This window comes from Calypte anna, chromosome 5, assembly GCF_003957555.1.
Source record: "Calypte anna isolate BGI_N300 chromosome 5, bCalAnn1_v1.p, whole genome shotgun sequence".
Taxonomy (NCBI): Eukaryota; Metazoa; Chordata; class Aves; order Apodiformes; family Trochilidae; genus Calypte; species Calypte anna.
In genome coordinates this window covers 9,955,276-9,980,196 of record NC_044250.1, presented here as the reverse complement: position 1 = coordinate 9,980,196, position 24,921 = coordinate 9,955,276, and the positions used below count along the sequence as shown (strand labels likewise).

General features: G+C 45.3%; 1 protein-coding gene across 1 annotated transcript in view; it reads right to left on the bottom strand.

Annotated features, from left to right (window-relative positions):
* Positions 1-12,483: 12,483 nt before the first annotated feature.
* Positions 12,484-24,921, bottom strand: part of LMO1 (LIM domain only 1) — a 53,533-nt gene continuing 41,095 nt past the window's right edge. Inside the window, exons 3-4 of the mRNA XM_008504731.1 lie at positions 17,545-17,670; positions 12,484-12,922 (exon numbers count right to left, since the gene is read on the bottom strand). Of these exons, the coding sequence (XP_008502953.1) occupies positions 12,817-12,922; positions 17,545-17,670 (232 nt within the window). The 3' untranslated portion in view covers positions 12,484-12,816. The remainder of the gene's footprint in view (positions 12,923-17,544; positions 17,671-24,921) is intronic.

Genomic DNA, 24,921 nt, shown 5'->3' with positions numbered 1-24,921 from the left:
GCCCGAAGCTGTCAGTGTGCCTCTGAGACTGGGGTGCATGGGGCTCACTCCAGTTGGTTCTCAACCAGTTGGAAACTGGCCTTGCATGAGTAATTGCAGGGTTAAAGAAAGCCACCAGCAGCATCACCCAGGTGAAAAGCAAAGCCCTAAGCCAGACCAGCACATCTCCCAGATGCATGTGAGCAAGACACAGCAGCAGCCCAGCTGCATGCCCACAGGGCCCTCAGGGAACACCAGTGCCACTGCTACCCAGTGCTGGTGGCTTGGCTGCAGGAGCAGAGACACGTGGTCAGGAGAAATACAGAGTTCTGTCTGGGCTGCCCCTGAGCAGAGGAAACTCTTCCTTTATAAATGCTGCCTGCTCCCGAGCTTGGAAATTGCAGGTTCCCTCCTGATACCCAGAGCTGAGATTTATACAGCAGGAGGTGGGGGATCTCTAGCATGCAGGCTTGAACAACTGGATACCCGTGGATTTATACTCCATTTGGGATGATAATGAGGTGGTTAATACAGACATACAAGACAGTAATAAACCACTGACTTTTATAGATCTCAGTGTGAATCTGAATCATCATTTGGCGACCAGGAGATGGGTGATATACAGCAGCCTGTCCTGCCCTCCCCCTCTCTCAGCTCCATGGGAGAGCAGCAGCACAAGGGACCCTATGAGTGCTGAGGCCAATAAATCCCACCTGGCTGAAAGAGGATGGTGTCTGCTCAACCAGATTTGTTGGTGGAATATGGATCAGCTCACCTCAATTAAAAGCATGTTCTCTTTACATAGTGATCCCTTTTCCTCCATGCTGGTAGCTGAAGGCAGATTTTGCTGCTAACTTTAATAAAAGAACTAGAAACTAACAGATTTCTGATGGGTGAGAAGGTTAACTACACTAAATGGTTTAATTTCAGGTCACAAAGTCATCTAAAATAACATTAATATGCTTATAACTTTGAAAAATCACAACAACATAGAGTGTTTGCAGATGCCCGAGAATTCATACAAGTTAAAAAAAAAGCAACTGGACAAATTTGTGGCAGAAGAGGTCTCTTAAGGGCTACAATATGACTCTCCCTTACATCTGCCCCTGAAGCACAGACTGACAGAGACTGGAAAAATATCAGGGGTGGATGCACAGCCCTGGGTGCTCATCTGGGATTGCTTCAGGGCTGCTCTTACAGACCTGCCCTTGGCTGCTGCTACAGACCCACCACACTGCTCAGGTTCCTCAGTTCTGGCTTGGGTGAGCCACAGCTCTGCCATGGGCTGGGGTAGCCAAAAAACTTCATAAATAAATATCTTCCAAAGTGAGATAGTGACTTTTGGGTATCCAGCTATAAAAAAAAAGGCAGAAAGTCTGATTGCTGTGGGCAGACACTCCCCGCAGCAGAGGTGCCTCTGAGCTGTTGCCAGCTGGGCTTCCCCAGCAGCAAGGCAATAAAACCACAAGCAGCTTCCAAACATATTTCTCTTTCTCTGTGTGTGTATTTTTCTCTGAGAGAGACTTAGGAGTTAAAGTGATATTTCATTAAGGTAGCCAGAACTAATCTGTCCAGTCCCTATTCTTCTCTGAGGTAGCGTGGGCAGGCAGGGCTGGGGCAGGCAGGGCTCCTGCTGCCTCCAGACCCCAAACCTGCTGGTTCCTCAGGGAGCAGAATATATGAGGATTTATATGATGGAAGAAAAAAGATAAAATGTTAGAGGAAATGGTCCAGAAATGCCAAAATAGAAATGAAGGACTGAAATAGTCTGCCCATAGTTTAAATGGTGGCATAGATATAAAAAAGACTGATTTTTTTTTATTGAGAATCTTTTTTCTTCCCAAGAAAATTGTTTATGCAGAATCTCCTGAGAAGCTTCATTTTTTATTTATATATCCATATATATGAGTGGTGGTAATTTGAAGTCCTCCAAACAATCACTTGTAAATTACAGTTTTTCTATGCAGCAATATATATCCACAAATCAGTCCCTGGACACTGAAACTATATGTAAAAAGATCTATTTATGTCACACCACACAGAAAAAAAAAATTCTCAGTATTATATAAAAGAAAATTTCTTATTAACCTGTATAGTTAATTGGATAATAAAAAAGAGCAGCTCTAAAAGACCTGGGATGACTAGTAAGTTGATCTACTGAACTCTTGAGCAGCATGATTTACCAGGGCAGCAATCCCCATGCCTCTCCCTGCTCCACAGGTAGAGATTTATCTGCTGCAAAGAGCTGAGCTCAACCCCTGGGAATGGTTCCTGGGCTGCACACAGGCACTGGAAAGCTGCTGAGGTGCTGGGGATGGAGGAGCCACACTGCTGAGGGTTGGTCCACAACAGAGAAGTCACCAGGAGAGACAGGAAATAAACCCTGCAAAACCCTGGGAAAGAGATGATGTGAGGGGAGGAAGGCTTGGAGCTGGACATGAGGGTGCATCCTTCTCGGGTGGCTTTTGACTTCATCTTCTATCACTGATCAAGGATTGCCTGCATGGACTTCTGTGTTAGGTGAATATTAAGCCTGTTCACACAAGTCTTTGCATTTGTCAATATTTCTGGGGAAATGGGGTGTTTCTAGAACCATGGCCTGGGGGAGGGAGAATGCTGGAGTACTCAGAAAAGGGACATGAGTTAGGCGTTGGTGGGAGCAGTCGGAGGTCACCAGGAGAGCCTGAGCAAACCAAAAGGCTAAAAAAACCAAAGTCCATTAACTATGGATACCATCAGATTCAGGAAAAGCACAGCCCCTTCACAGTCTCAGAAATAGCTGTGTTTGTCAAAGAACATGCTCTCTTTACCCATAAAAAGCTGCTTTCTCTCCACATCTCATACTCCTCTCTCTTCCCACATATTTAAGTATCAATCAGACCTCACTCCAGGGAAATTACCAGAATTTCCCAAAATTAACAGGGATGTCCAGGCAATGAGGTATCCCCTGCATGTGATGTCTGAGGGGAACCACCTTGAACCTTACACAAGTAAGGAGTGAGAAGCCTCTGCTGCAGCACTGGGCTTGGTGTCAGGGAGCCATCCCAGCACAGGGATGCTCTCCTAGAGCAACACAGGAGCCACCTGGAGCTGCAGTCTGTGCAGCAGTTTAATAGTGGGAAACCAGAGGGAACATAAGCTGGGGAGTGTGAGTGGACAGGGGAGCAGGATCCTGGTGCTCACAACAGGTAGTGACACCCAGAAATAAACACAAAGCTGGTTTTGTAGCTGCTGTGCTTCTTCCTGCACATTTCCCAAGGTCGGGGTTCTGATCCTGAACCATTCCCATCACCAGTGCATTCCCTGCTGTACCCCCACCAGCATGACAACCCCTGCAAGGTGACACGTCCCAGGAGCCCTGTCCTCCCCCATGAGTCCATGTGGAGATGGGTCATGCCCACTACATGCAACCTCCCTAAAACTGCCCTGAGAAAGTCTGCGTGAGCTTTAATCTTGATTCTGCAATCCCTGCCCCAAGCTGCTGCCCCAAATCATTGTGGGGCTGACATGTTCTGGCCTTGGAGAAATTAAGACCACAAAGGGGCTCTCCCTGACATAGTTCAGGGGGCAGCAAATGCCATTAGGGCTGAAAGGCTGCAACAATTCAAAGGTTTTTAGTCTTGCAATAATCCTTTTCCATAAGTGCAAATTACAACAGACTTTAATTGAGGGATATCTATGCAACTGATGTCTAAAAGGTGGGGGGAGGGAAGCTGTTTCTTGCAATTTTTGCTTTTTTAAGAGGGGTTTAATGCTTGTGCTGGCATCAAGCTGCCAGAGTGCTGTGGCACAGCTGGGCATTGCAGCAGCCTGGCAAGTGCTGAGCTCCTGGCCATTAATTGCCCAGTGGCTTGATGTCCTCCGGCTCCTTTCCCCCTTCCAGCTCCAGACATTGATGAATTTTAAGCTAAAAGGCCAGCCGAATTTATTGTCTTCCATTAGTCTAATACAATACAATTTATTTTTAAACAGCTTCTCTCATGCAAAAGCATCCCAAAATGATTCACAGCAGATGACAGGCTCTGCATGAAAATCGGGGCAGTTTATGCCCTCCCGCAAGCCGCGGCGCGGGTCGTTCCGCTGCCTGGACCACACCCAGGAAAATTTAATTATCCACAAAATGGCATCATTGTACTTCATCCTGGAGAACATGTAATCAAAACAAGGTAAATACAGGCAACGACTGATACAGGCAGAGCCAGGGAAGATGTGGATTAAAATGCTAAACGAAGGTTGAGCAAAAAACCAGCTCAAATGAAGATGCTTGGGTACTTGGGAGGAGAGGGGAAAATGCAAGGAGCAAGCAAGGGGGTGGGTGGAAATTGGTGGCACAGGGAACAGAAGCTACTACAGAGGAGCAAAGAGCTGACCCGAGACTCAGGAGATGGGACAAATGGAGTGACTTGAAGGGAAACGAGCTGATTTGCATCAGTTCAGGATCTGCCCTGGTGCATTCCCACAAACAAGCAACAAATGACAAAACCCCCAGAAGCAGTTACAAAAGTTTGTTGGCCAAGCATCTCCCCTGAGCTGTGGTCAGGAGAAGCTTCACTAAATGATGAGGAGGAAATCCCCAGCAAAGGGGTATGGTTGAGCTTGTGCCCCTGCCCTGCAGCCCGGGCCCCCAGAGGGAGAGGGAAGTTTTGGGGGAGCCCTGGGGCTGACCTGGGGCTGCAGGGTGCAGGCAGGAGAGGGGGGGCTCATCCTGGCTCGTGGGAGCCATGGGGAGTTTTGGTACCACAGTGAGTATAGTGGCAAGGAAAACCACTCATGGTCTGGCAGTGACTTGTGGTGAGTGCCACTGCAGGACACTGTCTGTGGCTGTAGTGGCCAGGAGGACACTGTCACCACAGCGTCTTGCCTTCATGCCATGGCCACCTGGTCCCCGAGCTGCCCCAGCAAGGATTTAGCACGTACCCACACAAACTGGGGAGGGTCTCCAATGGTCCAGGGAGGCTCACAGGGATAGTCAGGGTTTTAATCAAGTTCAAGGTTAGTGCTTAGCAGTTTTCCAGGATTCCATACTTCATCATTTTAGCTAGAGATGTAATGATCATTCAGCTGTTTCTAAAATGGACTCTGCAAGAAGAGGACTTATTAGAATGCTCATTCTTTAAAAGCCAAAATAATGTTATTTGGGGATAAATAAAATCATGGGAGTAAGGAGCCATGAAAGGATAAAACTGTGGGGTTAAGCAGCATGTGGCTCAGAGCTTGGCTTTCCCAGCTCCTGGATGAACCTTCTGAAACAGGGTCTCCAGAAAGCAGGGTAAGCAGCATGAGCAAGCAACATCACCCCCACCAGTGGCCTCAAGCATCTGTAAAAGCAAAAGAAACCATCATCATTTGTGCACAAGGACATACTGTAGTGACAGTGCAGCATACAACCTATTTCACCCAGCAGGTCATGGTACATTGGAAAATGACTCCCTAGGCATTATGTCAGGTCAGACACTCCAAAAATCAAAGCATCCCACCCCCCTGATTAATCACATCCCACATGATTAATAGCATAAAAGCTATTACTTTGATTCTTTTTTTACTTACTTTTTTCCCATAAGCAAACAGACAACTCGTGCCATATGAGAAATAAATTTTTCTTTCTCATTTTCCTTGAGTCTGTAGAACATTTATAAAGTGGAAAAGCCAACGGCAAAGTATGTCAGAATTGCCTTTTAAGGGGTTAACATTTGTAAGATGAATGCTGTGAGAAGTTTTTTTAATTAAAAAAATATATTTCTGGAGCAAAAACACAAGCAATAGAGTGTTTGCCTGTTGGGAGCCTTGTTTTGTGGCGTGGTATGAATAACCAACTGACAATCTGGTTTTTTTTTTGTTTTCTCTTCACATGGGCAATGGCCACGAGCCAGCCAACTTTATTGTCCTTGAAATGTCATGATTTTGAGTATGCACAGAATTCCTAACTGCCCAAATTACTGCATAACATCCCTTTTTATTATATGGCAACAACGTGATCCTGGGCTCAAAGACTTACTAGTTAAGAAGATTATGCGTTTTCCTTTTTCTGTTTTGTTAAAGTGCCAAGTCTTGCATTTTTGGCATCTTCTAAAGAATAAAATGTCTTCTGAAATATTCTCTCAGAGCACAGAAGTTACCTCAGAGGAGCTCGGCAATGGAGGGCTTTTCAGTACTTTCTCATTTGCTCAGAAGTTCAGAAGCATTTCTTTTCCTCAAAAGCTTCCAATTTTTGCTTCTTTGTGTGTATTGACAGCAAAAAAATTGTCCTTCATAAGTTTGCTTTGCTTTACTTTACTGATAATTTGTTTTTCTCTGTTTTGTTTTTTTTTCCCCCTTCCCCAGTGCTGAACATTTGCACTGTGAGCAGGAGCACTCTGGTAGTGGGCAGGGGACAGGCAGGCATCCCCACCTCTCCTTGCCTGCACCCATGTGTGCAACCCAGAATTACCTTAGTTGGAAAAGACATTGACAAGTCCTTAACTAAACCAGATCCCTAAGTGCTATATCTAGATGACTCTTAAATACCTCCAGGAATAGTGACTCCATCACTGCCCTGGGCAGCTTGATCAACCTTTTGGTGAAGAAATTCTTAACATCCAATATAAACTTCCCCTGGTGCAACTTGAGGTAATTACCTCTTGTCCTATCACTTGTAAGTTCATTGAACAGATTCCCACCTCTTTACAGCCTCCTTTAAGGTAGCTGTAGAGAGTGAGAAGGTCTCCCCTCAGCCTCCTTTTCTCCAGACTAAGCAACCCCAGCTCCTTCAGCTGCTCCTCATCAGACTCATGTGTCAAACCCTTTCTCAGCTTTGGTGCCCTTCTTTGGACACCCTCCAGTAGCTCAATGTCGATAGTGAGGGGGCTCAAAACTGACCACAACACTCCAGGTGCAGCCTCACCAGCGTCTAGTTCAGGGGTAGATCTGCTCCCTGGTCCTGCTGGCCCCGAAGGCAAGATAGACAACAGCCACAGCCCTCCCCTCATGCCCCCATCCACTGTCCTGCAATATGCCTGTGCTGGGGGTGTGTGCTGTGGGGGTCACACAGCTGCACCAGGAGAACCACCACGTTGGTTACAGCCAAATTCAGCTCCAGCACAAGTGGGAAGCAACTCCTGTGAGAGATGGGTCTGCTGAGAGCAGGGCAGTGCTTGTTCCTGTAGGTCTGGCTCCCAGTAAGCAAGGGACACAGCATGATCAGAGTGTGCTGGTGTGTGTCACCCCAGCCCTGGGCTTCAGCACAAGAACTGGTGTGACTTTTTGGAGCTGCTTTTGCTGCCCTTCTTCTCCCCTGGTTTGTGTTTCCCAAGAAGGGCTTTTAAATATGTTTCCACCAGCTGACATTTAAGTATGAATAACCAACTATTATGCATGCACTAAATATTCATGTTTTACAACACTGCCATTACACTGAGGAATTATTTATGAGGCTGTTGCTCCCCACCAGTGAGTGGGGACACAAAGTGGCATGGCCAGCAGCAGCCCTTGGGCCTGCTGGGCAGCCACAGCTCAGCAGTGACTTTGACATTTCCTTCTGGCCAAAAGCTGGGGTTTGCCAGAGCCTCCTCTGGGGTATAGACACAAGGCAAGCAGCTCTGGAGGATGTGGTGTCCTGAAGTTTTGTGTTCCCTTTGGGTCACCTTTCCCTCTCCTCTGCAGAAGAGAGGACATTACCTCAGTCCCCCAGGGCTCCTGGCACTGCACCATGTGTGCTACAGAGACAAGGTACTTCACTGCATCTCTGGCCTGTGTTTGGCAAGAATTTAAGAAAAGCTAATTAAAAAAAAAAAAAAATTATGACAGAAAAAGATATGCTTTTTTCTGCAAATCAAACCACCAAAACCACCAGAAGTCCCACCCTCTGCACTAGTTAACTTTTAATATTGTAGTGGGATTATTAGGATGAGAACCATTGACCATCAAGAGGTTAACTTATGTTAACTGATAGACAACTGAAAAACCACTCTTAAAAACCAGTGTTAACAGTGGTGTGGTCTCTGTGACTGGCATGGTTTGAAAGTGTGCCCAGATGCTGCAGCATGGCCATTCACATCCTCTGCCCAGCAGCCTCCTGGGGACAGGGTCAGCCCTTCCTTACACTGGGATAGACACAGATAACAAAGTGCACAGGGAAATCTCTCAAAGGGTGAAGAAAGCCAGGTGAGTTGCAGAGGAAGACGCAGACAGAGGGAACTGGCACTTTCCCTGCCTCAGTGTCCCCACCATATGCAGGCACAGGCTGGGGGGCTGCAGGCAGAGCTGCAGGATAAGGCCTAGAGTGAAAGGCTGGTACTGAACGTTTTCATTAAATAAAAGGAGTTTTCCACGGCTTCCACAGGGATGTCAAGATCTTTAAGTAAATGCTTAATTCTATTTAATAACAATAAAGCCATTCCCAAGGTCATTTTATTAGTAAAATTGCCCATAAAAGCTCAGGTTGCATTAGGAATTTTTTTTCCAGCAGTATTGACAGTGAGGGCTAAAAGGAGCTGCAGGCTCCATCTGCCCACCCCCAGAGACTGCCCCTGCCTGCCCAAAGCCTTGGCCAGGGAGGTATTGCTGGGATGGCCAGGAGAACACATGCTGGTCTGAAAGCCATGGGGCTGTGGTTAGTGCAATGTATTTATACTCATATTATTCATATCTAAGCTTATACTAACATTTATATTACTTCTGAAATGTTTCAGACTGCTTTTGTAGCAATATTCATCTCTGATTTGGGCATTTGTCCTCCAGTTGCTCACAATAACCTACCAATATTCAGTACTTTCATCCCAAGATGATCCCTTGCTTCAATCCACCTCTCCAGCTCCTCCTGCTTCTCCAGGACCCAACTCTGCTCCCAGCCAACACTGCTCCTCCTCCAGCCCTTCATTATCTCAGACCTTCACTAAAAACCTTCTTCAGCCTCACAAAGCAGCCTCCCTGCCAGGCATCTCAGCCTGGCCAGAGTTGTCCTTGGCATCCTTGGGGGTTTTGCAATTAAAACCAGAATGAGACAGACAGACAGATGGAGTAATCTGGTTCCTGGAAGCCACCATCCCTAAATCAAGCTGTGCAAACTGAGGCTCCCTCCCAGGTCAGAGCCAGACTCACACTCAACCCCATCCTCCTCCATTTGGAAGTAGGATACCAGGCCCTGCCCGGATGGCAGAGAGACCCCAGTGAGTCCTGGTGTAGGAGCACCCCCTAAAACCCTGAGGAACCTATTGGTGTTGCAGATGTCTGCTACTGTGCCCACGTGTCTGCTGATTTCTATACTACAGACATTTCCTGGACATGTTTGCCACCAGGGAAAACCACTGTCTACGACTCAGCTGTATTCCTGGAAGAGCAGCAGTGGTATTTGTACTACTCTGAATATTGCATTTCCAGGACTTACTCTATGGCTTTCAACATCCTCCTCCCAATTCCCCACATGCCCCAGCCCACCCCCACCCCCAGCCAATTAGTGAAAATTTCTGTTTGGGGCAAGGGGCCCCTCCTCTGGGTGAAAACGTCACCCCAAGACTCCGGCAAACTGGGAGCCATCCCTTCTTGGCACTGGAAAGCAGGGTTCCCAAGCAGTGAGAGAGGGATGGAATGCAAATACAGCATTTCTTGTAAAGTAAATTAAGCTAACAACGAGGTAACAAACCACTGTTAATATTAGATTAACTTGTTTGGCAAGATATGAAATCAGGCGAGCTGGATTGCTGATAGCTGAGTGCTCAATAGTGCTAATGCTGCTCAGGGAAGTAGAACATCCCTCTGAAAGACAGAGGCACACACCAAAAAAGATATTAAATTAAGACTGCAGGAAAAGCCAGAATCTGTGCAGCAATTACACCAGCATTGAAGATGAATGGAGAAGCAGCTTGAGATTTTGATTGCCTTTAAATACTGGCTTCTTTTTAATCTCAAAATCAGACTGTACTGTGATCAGCCATTAGTCCCAAGTACAAAAAAAAATAATGCAAAAAATAAAAGAGAAAATATCCTATATTTCAACATTTTAGTATGAACTTAGAAAAGCACTTTGATCTAAGATAAGGAGGCAAATAGCAGGTAATTCAGAAGTTAAAGCCAGTTGTGTGTGCTTGGCAGCTGTCAGCAGCTGGGATAACTTTGGGACCAGTGGAGAATTGGGCAAAGGGGTCACCAGCCACCATGTCCTCAGTGCAGGAGCTGAGGCACAAGCTTAAATGTCATGCTGTATGCCAGTGGTCACTAAACTGATTAAGCAGTGGTTATCTTTAGCAGTAAAAAGGCTATCTGCTAATACTAAATTATTAGAGTCTAAAATGCCATTTACTCTGCTCTGATTCCTTGAATGAATATTTATGCCAAGTGATGACTATAACACCATCAAAAGGTTTCCGTGCTCTGCTCTGTAGAGTGGAAGTGATTATTCAACAGCAGGTCTGCACTCCAGCACTTGTTTCTATTAAGCAAATTTGCACCATTCAGACAGAAATTCATGATTGTGTGGTACTCCTGGGAGTTATATTTTTAAAGAAATTCCACTTCAAATGCTCTCCAGGATGTGGACTGTGGCAGCTGGGCCTTGTCCGCAAACATAGAAAAGGGGGATACAGGTTATGTACAATTTCTCCCTTCTATTTTTAAAAAATATATGACATGACAACTGGTCATACGCTGCAGCCCCCTCCACAGCAAGCAGCTGTGCCCTGTCCCAGGCTTTCATCCCACCCACCAGCCAAGGCTTTTGCATGAAACAACAACATGAAATTCCTCATTAGATGTAAGGAATCAGCTCTACAGCCATGGTACTAAATCAGGAGCCCATCAAAAATAAAGCCCGTGCACCCTGGTGAGAGAGCACTGCCCACATTTCACAGCAAGGAGAAGTGCAAGGAGGCAATGAGATGCCAAGTGTCATCACACATGTGTCACCATTCAAGGTGGTGACTGACCCACCTGCTGGACCTTGTGTAGCGTGCACGGTGAGAAGGGAAGTGATTCCTTTGTGCTGCTGGCCAGGATGGCCCAGCCTGATCCCTGATCTCCAGCTGGAGCATGCAGGGCTCAGTTCCCCAGTCCTGGAGGCAGAAGTGCTCTTCATGGGGGTTGTCTGTCATCCTACACCACCTTGATGTTTGCCCATTCTTCTGGTAACATTCCCTCTGACCACTGGATCTCTGCGTGCTCCTTCAGTATTCCCAATGGGGCTGCCTGCAATACAAAGCCTCAACGAAAAGAGCATCAACTCTACAGATTGCCAAAAGACAACACCCACCCTCTCCTCAACAAGCACTTAAACATAATAGTAATTAAACCACCACCTATCATCCATAGGTGACTATAGCTGGCTTTTTAATTGCCATTTCATTTTTATGGGAATAAAGGGGACACACATATTATAAAGGGTCTCTCAACCCATAACATCTGTTAATGAAAAAAAAAAACAACAAACAGTCAATCCACATGGCTGAGGTAGCTTCATATGACAGGTACTATTTTAAAGCATTCAAAGTGATTGGTGCTATTTTGCTTCTGTTTAACCATTATTCAGTAAGAATAAAAGCATTTCATGCAACAGGCAGAGTAGCACCAAGCTGCACTACATGTGGCATTTGCAATTCAGAGAACACACACATGACCCAGGACCAGTAACTGATTAAGTCACCTCAGAAAAAAGTACTTGGTGCCCATTTATTATAGGAAAGTGTTATAAATCTATGAAAAAGCAAGACAACAAAATAAATAGAATTGCAGCCATCCTTTACAGCTACTGGTGCACTGTATTAAGGTGACACTCACAGTACAAAGAAATGTGTTTGGTACAGTCCAGTGGGTTTCACATGAATTGCATAACCTTGAAAATCATTGCAGAAAGCATCACAGCAGGAACACAGTTCAGAGCTTTTCTACAGGAGATGCTTCAAATCCAACCACTTTTGTTACGTGGCAGGTCAAAGTACCTGGCACAGAGCAAGGAAAGGGGATGCTGCATCAGAGCCTCGTCGTATTCAAACCCGGACATGAGCTCTCACAGCAGCTCAGACCTGGACAACCAACACTCTGCAGGAACCCCCCACTACCTATCAGAGCCTTGAAATTAATATTTTGACCAATTCCTGGTCATCTGCTGGAAGGGCTGGAGGCAGCCATTTCCTCTCAGCCCAGTCACTATATCAGCCAGGCAACATGTGCTCCTGGCCATGGAAACTCACAGATGTGAAAAGTGAGATGCTTCTCAGCCATCAAACCAGCCCTGCACATCAGTCTGGGTGGGACCTGACCAGCAACACCATCACTTCCCAGACATCACCCATCCACACCTTGATTCCTCCCGTTGTACTGCACAGCTAACCTGGACACAAGTCTCTGCACAGTTCAAGCAGAGAGGTCCAACTCTGCAGCAACATTTCTTCCCTCAGTTTGTGTGTGGGAACTTCCACCTCTGTTTCCATCCGAGTATCTTCCAGGGACCTGGGTATTTATTTCTCATCGTCTGCTTAACATCAAGCACAAGGACTTACAGGCTTTCACCACATGGGGAACAAACCACAGCTAAGATGACCAGGAAACATTCATAATTTTTAATTCACACCAGTAATAAAATTGCATTACATTTTTCATAAAATAAATGTTCCAGTTTATATACAGAAAACAGACTGTACAGAGCCCTCCCCCAGACCCCAAAAAACTCACAAACATACAGGCAATGCAGTGCTCAGCTAAGCAGGCACAACTGTACATCTAAAATTGTAACTGCTTTGTGTTGGGGGGAAAAGTACTACAATGTATATAGTCCTCTCTGGACCAAGAATTAAAAAAATATTGCAGGCAAGCTGACAGGCGTCCTGGCTGCTGGCACGGCCCAGCGCCCATCCCACAGTGCTCCAGGGTTTGTTATTGAACCTGCGACTCGAAGCTCCCGTTCAGCTGCCCTTCCTCATAGTCCATCTGACACAAGATCATGTTGTTCTTGAGGAAAAATTTGTCTCCCACGCAGAACCTGGAAGATAAAAATAATTAATGGTGAAGTGTAAAGCGAGGTGGTCACAGGGGGGGGGAGTCTGAGGCAGAGCTGGGGCCTGAGGGCATCTCTAGAAACCAGGGTTTGATTCCCGGTGCTGTGGAACCCAGGATATTCCACAGGTCTCACCCAGCTCCTCATCCCACACACTCCTGGGGTTTTGCAGTCCCTTTCCTGGAGCCCAGCTCCCAGGATGTGTTTGTAGGAAGCAGGCCCCAGTCACCGCCATTTCCCGCACCAGCAGCTGGAGGAGGATGGGAGCAGGGAAGGGATTTCTCCCTGCAGCAGACAAGGCCCTGCAAGAGGGAAATCAAACGGGCGATATCACACAGAGACTATTTGAAGTTTTTGCTGGCATCCACGTTTTCATGGTTCCCTCGGGTGCAGCAGTATTTACACTAATTTCCAGGCAAGGACTGGCTATTAAGTCCTTCCTCACCCCCTTGTGTACAGTGCAGAACAACAAATAGAAATTTCCTGGTGGCTGGACTCCTAACCTTTATCTTCATTGAGCGAAGGGCACTGCTCTCTATATACCATGTAAATTGTTCTGTTTGTATTGAAGTTGACAGAGAGGCTTGTGATATTTAACAATTTTATTTGACCATTAAGGTCAAAAAAGTTCCACATATAAGATCTGAGAGGTGTGAACTGACAGCCAATAGCTTTTTCCACCTTCCCTGCTTGTTTAAGAATCAGAAGCTAATCTTCACTTCTTAAGATAACAAATAACGCTCTTTGCACCCAATTCAGGGGCTGGTTTTATTCCATCACACTAGTGGGGCAGTGACAGACCAGAGCACAGGGCTGTGCCACCCTGCCCCAAATGCCAATTCTTAAATCAGCCCCAGGTCCCCAAAGCAGAGGCACCGCTGAACCCAGAGGGATGAATAGGCAGGTACCACCCTCTGGTGAGGCTGAGTATTAACTGGGCTTTGAAGGAAGATCAGTGGAGATGACCCCATCCTCAGAAGACACAGCAGACCTCAAATACTCAAATATCCATTTCCTCGGCTCCCAAGCAGAGCTTTGGCAGGGACATTTCCTAATCTGTGTCTAAAATGCTTTCTAGATTTTTGACTCAGGCAGCTCCAGGCAGAGCCTCTCCATAAAATGGAATACTCTCTGATACAAGAACAAAACTGGTCATTTTAGAACTCCTTTGTAAGTCTAACAAGGGCACAGTTTTCCTCCAACTGAACAGCTGCAAATAAGCTGATGAATTGGCCAAGTCAATACAGAAAGAACTGGGCACTGGTTCTCACTTTGTAAGATTTCACTGGAGACCTTCCATCTTCTTTCCTCTCTGACATATGCTTTAGTAGTTCTGAAATCCAACCTTTTTGTATATTAAAAACTAAAAAATAATCTAAATTAACAGTTTTTATGCTAAAAATTGTGCTGTACACTCTCCTTACCACTACCTTCCCCACTTTTACTCACTATAAATAAGAGACACAGCTGCTTGCTTTTGCTACTTATCCCTACCTCATATGAATCTCCAGGAAGAGAAATGCAAAAATTACTTTTACCACCAGCATCACCAACAGCTATCTCTTGCCTGACCTGGTTTGGGCCAAAGAGGATCTGTATGAGCACATGGAAACTAAAATGCACAGCAGGGGTACCCTGAGACCCTGTGAAGTTTTGGGAGAAGGGATTTGATTCACTGGAAAGGTGACTATTTCTTTTTCTCCGCCAGTCCTGCAAACCCAGCAGCAAGCTGGGATCTCCTCAGCTTATGCATCACAACTAGAAACAGAGGATTTAACAGGGAAAATTCAAACCCAGTTTCACCTGCCCTAGCTCTTAGCTCCCTGAAGAGTGAGCCATGGGGCGGCACCACCAGCCCCCACCCTTGGAGCAGGTCTGCAGCAGAGCCCAGCTGCCTGATCAAGTTCCAGATGGCAGCAATGAGAAGCAGGCACTAAACCTATCCTGCCATTTCTACAGAGTGATTTTCTTCCAAGCAAAACCACATTTTAGATAACAGCAAGCCAAGCAGCTGGATTTACTGAAGCCCTTGTAATACTCATCTATTAGCCAGTTACAGTGGTGACCAACTTTTATTCAGTATTGTGACAAGCAGTGTTGAGCTTACTAAAGCACAGCAGACCGAAGCATTGCAGGACTTGCTGCAAATCTCATGTTTTGGAGAACGAAGCTAATGAAAACACTGCCCACTTGGCAAAAATATTATGAAATTTTGCTCAGTTGGATTACACTCTACACAGGCACAGTCTAGCTACAGGGGGACAAGTCAATGGGAAGAGAACTAGAGAAAAGCCATCATAATCAAAACTTTTCATAGCTAGAGAGCAAGCTGGCATTCCAGGTGAGGTTTCCAATTCATAACTAGTCTTGGCATCTACTGCAATTTTGACTTCAGGGTTACTTAAACTCACTCTTCTCAGCTCAGCTTCTATTGTCATCTGTAGAGGAGCACTTCCATTCTGCCCTTTCAGGCCAAAATCTCTAGAGGATAAGTCATAAAACTTTGTAGTCTGATCTCAGCCAAAAATAATGATCTACATGGAGCTCTGTGCTGCGTGCTCAGCCCATCTTTCAGAAAAATTCAGCTCTCCTCAAACTGGCAAATCCCTCCTGCATCAAAGCACGACTCTGCCAGGGCAGGGGGATTACCTGCACCTCCCTGCCAGGCACTGACAACACATGGAGGTTATTTTAAGGGCAGAGCAGGACTGCTCTTTGCAAATGCAGTAACAGCATGAGCAGTCACAGAGAGAAGGGAGAGATGCAATCATCATTGCAATAAAGGATGAAATTTAAAAGAAATTCCTGAAAATAAAAACTGGGCCATACCAGGCTTTTCTGTGAGCGAAGCTCCGGTAAAGTAGGGATGTGATGACAAATACTGACCCCAGAGACTCCAAGATCAGCCCTGAGCTGTGACTCTCCTCTGCCAGAACAGACATCCGAGATGCTTTAGCTCTAGTATTGGTGTGGAACCTGGGAGCATCCCTCTCCTCCCGGCCTTCAACAGCAGGGTGCAGAAAGCTGAGCCTGAGGGCTGATCCTGGCAGCACCCGGCAACACTTTCAAGTTCAGACACGAACCCCAGAGACATCCCGGAACCGCAGCTGTGAGAGAAGAGCCCGGCCCCGAGGAGGAAACGTGTTAGCCCTACAAACAGCCACAGGCTGCCCATCGGGAATCACGGGTGCTGAAAGAAACGTGCGCAAGAGTGGGAAAACAAGGCTGGGCAGCTGGAGGATTCCTCAGAGGTTCCGGGAAGGAGCCCGGAGCCACTAGATGTCACTGCCGCCGCGGCGCTGCCACCGCGCCGGGGGATGCTGCCGATATTAATTGGAGTTTTCTACCTCGAACAAACACCGCCTCCACCTTCCATAACAGGATCGAGTGAAGCCACCTGAGCCGCAAACTGCTCGCCCGAATCTCTTCCTGCACGCTCTGGCACCAACCAGCTGCAAAACCATTCATCCCCACGAACTGAGCCACCGTCAGAGGGCATGGAAGGAGCATCCCAGCTGGAATGGGCTCCTAAGGTAAGTGTGAAAGCTGGCAGGGGTTTGCATCCAATCACACAACCTGTATGGTTACTCCATTGGAGAATCCACTGGTTTTAGGACGAGAGAGTGATGAGTTTTTAAGTTAGTCTTTTAACCTGACCTTTACAGAATCAGGTTCTCCATCTTCCCACAAGTTTCATCATCTCTTTCCCGTCACTCTCCCTCACAGCTCCACACAGGATGAAGCATTGCTTCGTAGTTTTGTCTTTGGGAAACACAAGCACAAGTCCAGAACAGGGACCCCAGGACAGCCCTTGGGCTCTGGGCAGTCACTGTAGCTCAATTAAACAAGCAAGAAGAACAATTACTTTCAGGCTTGTCTGGAAGATGGACTGACAGATGCATCAGAAGGTGACACTGTGTCACATTAGCTCTGTGGGCTTCCATTCTGCTTACGGTCACTGACAAACAGGGTGCTGGGAAGATTTTTCACAGCCCTTCCAAATTTGGCTAGCTACAGGTAGCCCAGGGGAAAACTTTGTGTGCGATCCTTTGTTAACCTCCTAGACGTGCATTTTCCATTTCATAAAACCCAGCAGAAATACACAAGCCCCACTCAAAATTACACCACCATGAGCCCCATAACAAAACAACCAAAGGGACTTGTTCCTAGTTGTTCCTAGAGATTATCTAGAGTCTTCTTCCTGCCCCTTCTCTTTCTCCTTTGCTTTCACCATCTCCAGTTTTGAGCCTGTCAAAACCCAAATTTAAGCAAAATAACTCCAGTTTGCTACAGGTGGTCCTTTCTCCATCGTCTGTGTTCCTCAAAGAGGGTAGATCCTGAAAGGATGCTGAAGCTGTTTGCAGCTGTGCTGCATATAACTATGGCCAGATCTGCTGTCTCTGCCCCACCAATGCCCACCAGCTCCAAGGGGATTTGCAGTAACAGGGCTACAGATACTTATGTGCATCACCAATAAACCAGCCCAAGCCACACCAGCAGGCTGTGAGCCTGCTGAGACAGGTAGCATGGATCAAACATTCCTCCTGTTTTGCAGGCAAAGGTATAAATTAGTTTTGTGTTTTTATGTATAATAACTGTGTCCTCACCGCTGGTTGCAGAGCTGACAGGCAAAGCAGTCCAAATGGTAAACATTATCTCTGGCCCTCATCACCATCTCAAAGGCAGGGATCAGTTTACTGCAGGCAGCACAATTCCCGGTGGTACCAAAGAGCCTGCCAAAGAAGCACAATCATTAGAAGCCATTTTAATTAAATGGTGGAAGGACTAATTAAGTGTAATTAGCAGTATCAAATACTGTATTGCACCAATAAATAGAAGTTGCAGTCTCTATTTTGCTGACCAACCAGTGTGCAGGTACTTGGGATAAAACTGCCTGGTGAGCAGGCTCTGATTGTCAAGATGAAACTTCATTTGGTTTGCAAGCCTTGGGCTAATTTGCTGTCTAATGGAGAAAAGCATTAAACACTTAGAGCACTATTTTGGGGCTCACAAGATTTCAGTCAAAACCTATCTGCCTCTCTGCAGTGGTGGGGTAGGTGCTTGGGGCACCCATCCTCCTCCACATGCGCTTGGCCACAACCTGATGGAAGGATAGGCTGGCAGCCTCTCACAGCAAGACACAGACCTACAAACTTCACCAGCCCTGGCAGGCAGTGATGTAATATAGCTCAAGAAGAACTTCACTTACCTGTGGTTTAAAACAAAAAAATCACAATTTGTCTCACAATGAGCACAACATTTTTTAAGGCATCTTGAAGAGTAAGCCCTCCTCCTTGGCTGTGCCCCCCTCCTCCTTCCTCCATGTCCCTCCCGGGAGCAAGCTAAGCCCTTCCACTGAGGCCTGAACAGCATGCTCAGCCGTTCCACTTCAGCTCCTCAGTCCTCCAGGACAGCCCTTCAGCACTGGAAGCTTTGCCATTTTCATTTTGGCTTTCACTATCTGTCTCCCCAGATGTCTGCTGCTGTTACAGCTCCTGCCAGGGGACTCAAACAAGACTGCAGCATCCTTCCCCCCATTCCGTTCTCCAAGATGTCCCTGCAGAACTCTGCACACTCCAGGGGCAGCATGCCAATGCCAAAGCCACATGACCCAGCCAGGGTATGAATCAACAGGCCAACAAAACCAAGTTTCACCTGAGCCTGTGGTCAATGCACATCTGGTTAGTTACTTTGCTTAGGAGATGATAAAAATCATGTTCTTGGGCTGATGAGCCTCAAGATGTACAGTTCCTGCTCACCATTATCAGCTCTGTGCACGCAACGCGTCGCTGCCTGCAGACAGATTTGGGCTCACGTTTTGTTTCAAGCCATTGGTTCTGTCTGATTCAACAACATGGAGATGAGAAGCATCAGGAAAATCTATAACCAATTTCTATATCTGCAATTTGCCAAGCTAATCAATACTAATTATTACTGGCCAGTAATTGTGAATTAAACCAGCCAGCGATGTTATAGAAACCTCCCCACAACTCTCCCACCCTGATGCAGTGCTGTGCTACCAATGTCAGCTTGCTCTTCAGTTGCAAAAAAAGGCTACCCTTATTTGCCATTAGAAGTGGTATCAGTGGTCTTTGATTAGGCCTGGCTAGAAAACCCCAAGACTTCCTACGAAGGAACATCACCACATTTTCACTGAAAGTTAAATGATGCAAACTAAACAGGAACACTTGTGCAGGACAGAAAATCATAAAGGCAGTACCAAAATTTCTTCCCCTGCAACTCCATCATATGAGGGATGAAAGGCAGAATAAAATTCCAGCTATGTAGTTTGCACTGGCAAACTCAGACTATGTAATCATTAACAGGGCAGCCCCTTTTTCCCTGCAAAGTGACTCTGGCTTGCTCTGGCAGGCAGGCAGGGGAGGCAGCTGAACGTGGTGCTTGGCTGCCTAACGCCAGCAGACAGGACTGAAAAAATGTGGGACTGAAAAGCACACAGGTCCCCACCATGAAGCGCCCTGGCTCTCATTCAGCACCCGCCTGCAAATCAAGCCATTAATACAGACATCCTTCTCACCCTCCCTCCCTCCCCCAGCAGAGCTGCCCCCTCCTGCAGTACCCCACTAGGACACAGCAAAACTTGACAGCTTTTGCCATTTTCCATAAAACCAGGCATCCATTTTTAGAGTGCCCAAGTCAAAGCAAACTCAAAAAACGAGTCCAATACATTAGTCAGGGAAACTGGAAGGTTAATCCTAGATTTGCTCTCTGCCCAGCACTGCTACATGCACAAGTATAAAATATCCATTATTCATTAGCATCACAGTTGTGTGGAGCTCAATCTAGATTAAACAAAATAAAGGGGCCCCAGACAGCACCATTTGCATTGTTAAGCAGGCGCTTTTCTTCAGCTTTCAAATAGGAGACTTTTCTAAATGGAAATGATGGGGAAATTTGGACAGATGTTCACTTAACTATTTAAACAGTTAGCTTAAGAAACATGAAAAATGTATTTGGCATCGTATTCACCTGTCTCCTTTCAGGGGTTTTGGGGGTAAACCAATTGTTAAACAGCTTTGACTGTTTGCATAAGATCTGAAGCTTATGTTCTGTCCAGCTGAAACCGTGTTGCCTTCTAATGTCTACATAAATGTAACTTCCAGCTAGTCAGTGTGCTAATCTTCTTCTCTTCTATCAAGTTTCACAGTCTTCCATATCCTCCCTTTCCCAACAGATGAACATTTCACACTTATTCTACCACTTCCTAATTTTAATCTGCTTTTCAGGGAGTGATTTACAGCCCTGTGTACTCAACATGCTTCTAAAAATAAGCTCTAACTTGTAGCCCAGCAAACATGATTTTTTTAATCTGCTGGAAGAAAAAGCTAAATGAACATGGATTTTCCTTTTTCTGTTTGCTTGTAAAAAAAATCTGCTACCTCTGCTACCTAGTTACTCAGAAGCTACTTAAGCTGGAAGTTTCAGAAGTGGGGAGCGTAACATTATGGGAAGGGGGAGAGAACACAAGGAACAGGAGGTAAATCTTCCACCCCAAGCCCCATCTGTGGCTAAATTTAAAATAACCCCACATGAACAAACTGATCTGCATTTTGTCCCCCAGACACCTTCACAACAGATGCAATACTCTCTCACACATTCACACACACAAAGTTGAGGTACATCAGAAAAATCTATCAGAAGATGCTCCGCATCTACTTACCAGCTTGGAGCCATTAGCATAAAAGAAGCTGAAAATACAGAAAAGCTTCAGTTTGGAGTTGTTTTGCTGCTTCTAAAAAAAATGTTGGTTTTTTTTTTTTTTTTTTTTTGTCTCTCTTTGAAGCTAAAAGGCAACAATTTTTAAATACACATTTATTCCCCCTTATGTAACAGGAAGACCTATCCAGCTTGTAAATAAGCACAGACTATGCAGATTTAAAATTTAGCACAATTAAACTTTTACCCTGTGGTAGTAATTATGTTTAATGGCTCTTAGCCTGAACTTACCCATATCTATTGTTGTCAGCCAGTCTAAAAGCAGGAGTTTGTCCAAGGACAATTTTCTGTAGTTTATAGGCACACTAAAAACCCTGCTACGTGCTGTTCTCATTGGCCATTGATGTCAGTGTACATAGTAAAAATTAAAGCTAATTGGCATACAGGAGCAGCAGTGAATGCAAATGAATTAATGGGGAAAAAATGGAGTGCTCCTGGAAGCAGTAGGCAACTGTTGAAGGATGCTTTTTATTTGGTCTTGTCTGGGCTAAAGAGTAGTCTTCTGAAACAAGATCCAGACCTCACCAGCTCCATGAATATACCTGAAGTTAATTCTAACAGTAGTAAAGTCAGTAGCACCCTGCAGATTTTTGGAGAAAAAGAATGGAAAAGGGTTCTCACTGTAGGGAAAGCAGGAAGAAAATTCTCATGTGAACAAATTAAGTTTAGAACCTTTTAACAGATTTTTCCTTTTCCAATCAAAATGTGCAAGGTGGCTAAACTGACAACCTGATTGCCTATTTCTGTCACCACTAGAAACAACAATCTGTTGTCACTGCCTACAAGGAGAGTCCCATTTCTTTTCTCTCTAGCCTGGTGTCTGACTAGATATCAGATTGTTGACTTCACAGGAGATTTTTAAAAAGGATCCAGGACAGGCACAAATACATAAAGACTGGTGCAGAAAGGACAGGTTGGGAGTGTCAGTTGGCTTTTTTTTTAAAACAATACAAAAACAATTTGAAAATGAAACAGCTGACTGTTGAAATGAGACTGATAATTCCCCCAAACAAAAGGCTTTGTCAACTCTGAAACATAAGAATTCTGAGCTGAAAGAGGACTAAACACTTATCTATGGATAAATATCTATATTTGTAGATATTGTGTGCAGCTACATATTTCTCCATTTATTTGTATATCCACATATGCAAGTTTTTTAAGAGCTACCAAATCCCATGCTCATATCCTCTCACAGCTAGTAGGTAAAACACCTTTTCCCATACAGCTTCCCTATATTCCTGCTGCTGATTATTTCATGGTTCCATCAGGATCTTCTGTTGAACCAGAGTTGCTTTATGTACCTGAAGTTCAGGGTTATGAAAATAAAAGGTTTTGCCCTACCATTTGAAACAAACCAACAGTAAGGTTTGTAACTTCCAGCAAGGACAGCTTTTAATAGCTTGCAATCCATATTATTCCCATCTGTGGATATTAGAAGTATCCCCAGCTACAAGTCTTTTTGAACAAAGTACTCAATGTACCAAGTTGCAAGGAAAGCTTGAACATTGCTTAAAATCAGAAAAAGAATAAGCTTAACAGCATCTTCAGACTCAATGTTCCCAACTTCCCTGTAGTCACACTTCATGTAATATTCAGAGAAAACCCAAGTGAGAGGCATTTCAGCATGGGAAATAAATACTATCTGGTGCACCCTCCTCTCCAGGACACCCCTGTCACTGCTACAGCAGGAAGTCATGTCAGCTGAAGGGGTGGAAATTCATTTTGATAGTAATGAAGTTGGTCAAGCTGTCCTTTCATGAAACCTTCAAGTTCAATCCCAAAGAATCTACATCTTGCATGCCAGAGTGTTTGACATTCATGGATAGCATTGAGGGAAGAACTGAACCAGCGTGGTACAAAAAAAGCCCTCTGGTCAGGTGACTGCACTAGTTCAGAAATTATTAGGCATAAACAACAAGCTTGCTCAAGGGCATCTGTTTCAGTTGAAGAATGCACCTGAATATTCACTTGTTTTTACTCCTTTGGTCTGTCCTACTGTATTTCCAGTAGATCTTTAGAATGGGGTTGGGACTCTTAGCAGACAGAAGTTCAAGTCCTCCTCCCCTGCCCCAGACTTTTTTTTTTTTATAACTGAGGCCACTGACCTTAAAATTCATCTCATTTTTTTCTGGCACTGTTGAACACATGTGTAACCATGTCCTTCTAGGGGAGCTTAAATACAGCAGTCAAAAAAACTGGGAGGTTGTGTACCACAGTGAGCAAGAATTACTCGCCACAACCTTTCCTCCTCATTGGGAGGTTGTGGAGAAGTGGAGAAAAAAAAAACACCAAAAACCAAGCGAACAAACTGAACTTTGCTTGCTTATCCTGACAGGCATGGGCTGTGAGAAACTCCTGGATCAGCTACTATGGAGAAAAAAAATCTCTGCTTTAAAATCACAAAGCACAGCAATGTTGCCAACACATGTTGTATTTTGAGCCTAATTAATTCTTCTTAATCTGTATAAACACCAAGCGTAGAAGTAAGAGAATCCTACATAGCATGAAAGACATTCCCTGTTGTGATGCAAGAACAGCACTTCAGTTTTCAAATGTTTCTGGGCCCTGAGCACATACCATTTCTTAAACCACTCTGCATTTATCCTTCTCCTCTCCATGCTGAATGTGTCCCTTGAGAAACAGGCAAGGCTTGCTCTCAGTGCACACATGCTCACTGTGCTTCCCCAGTGAAAAAAAAAAATAATCCCAAAGATTCACTTTGCTAGTCCAAAGCTGTTGCAGCTTCTGCAGTCTGAAGCTGCATCCAGAGTACTAGTGATGTCTCTGGTAGATTAACTTCAATTCTACTATTTTCAGCATGCATGTCTCAGTTCCTCAAGACTTCTGCTTACATGTCCAGCGGTGGTTTAGTTGTTTGGCTTAGGGCCTTCATTCCCAGTTTAGGGAAGCCCCCAGAAGGAGGGTCTTTATTTGCCTGTGTCCTCCCATGCCAGAGAGCAGGGCACCTGTGTTTCAGAAAGATCACTTTTTATTTCCCACAACTAAATTAAACCCTGAGCTTTTTCCAGATTCAGAAAACTTCACCTCAGTAGCCCCCAAAACGATTTGCTAACAGAGTGAACCTGCATTTAGAGCAGAGCAAAAACCTGCAACCAACAGCTGGAAACCCCAGTACCACACAGCTGACTCATTTGGAGCTGCCCAGGTTGGAGTCCGAGCCTCTGTGACACAGAGTGCTGAGGGGCACCAGTGCCAGGGGCTGGCAGCCCTGCTGGGACATCTCTGGTGAGGTATGGAAGGATGCTCTGCCTGCTAGAGGCACTGCCAATCAGCTTAGCTTGCCACACTGATGCCACGCTGAGGATGCAGCACTGACCAGAACACGTGGGAAGCTGGGTGAAAAAACTTCATAAAATCTACTGAGAAGAGCATTAGAGCTCCCTGGAAAGCCCCTCTCTCTTACTGATTCACTATCATCTTTTAATACAGGTTTAGAGCTTCCTTTGGAGTCTAATTAAGGCCTTAATCAGTTTAAGTGATGAAAAACTTTCCCCACACCAGCATATCAAACACACAGAAGTGACAGTTCTGCTCCTGTCAAAGCATCCTGACTCGCTTTTGCTTGTGTGAGGGCACCATGCTGAGTAAAAAGGGAAAAAATCACATTCTTCATCAGCTTTTCAGAGTGAAATTTAAGTTGTCAGTTCCTCCCAGGAAATCCTGATGCAACACCCAAACCGTCCCCGTGAACCAGAGCTGGGTGAATGTTTAATTACACCCAGGAACAAACACACATTGCTGCGTGTGGATTGTGAGGAGCCATCCGGGCTGCACGCTAAGCTCCTCTGTCCCAGAAGCAGTTTCTTCAATAGCATTTGATTATCAAAAATAATTAGAGGTAAGAATGCTGGAACTGTGATTATGGAACAAATGGTAAATCTATTTGCTCAGGCAAAATATATCGAAAGATACATCTAGACACAGCTGGAGACTGAGGTGATACCGCAAGGATAACAACTCGAGATCCAATTTCATCTTTCATGATTAAAAAATGAGCAAGAAAGTGTTTTATGAAATGTGAAGGTTAACAAATGTTCCTTCACAAGCAATGATGATGGTTTATCTTTTGAAACAAATGATAGGCTACGGTCTGCTAGCAGCTCCTGAAATGCATTCAAAAGAATTCTTCTAAAAGCCCACTGTGGACCAGCACACACAACCAGCAGCCCACCACGCTGCCAACCCCTCAAACAAAGATGTCTCCAAAGCAACACCAAGGCAGCAGG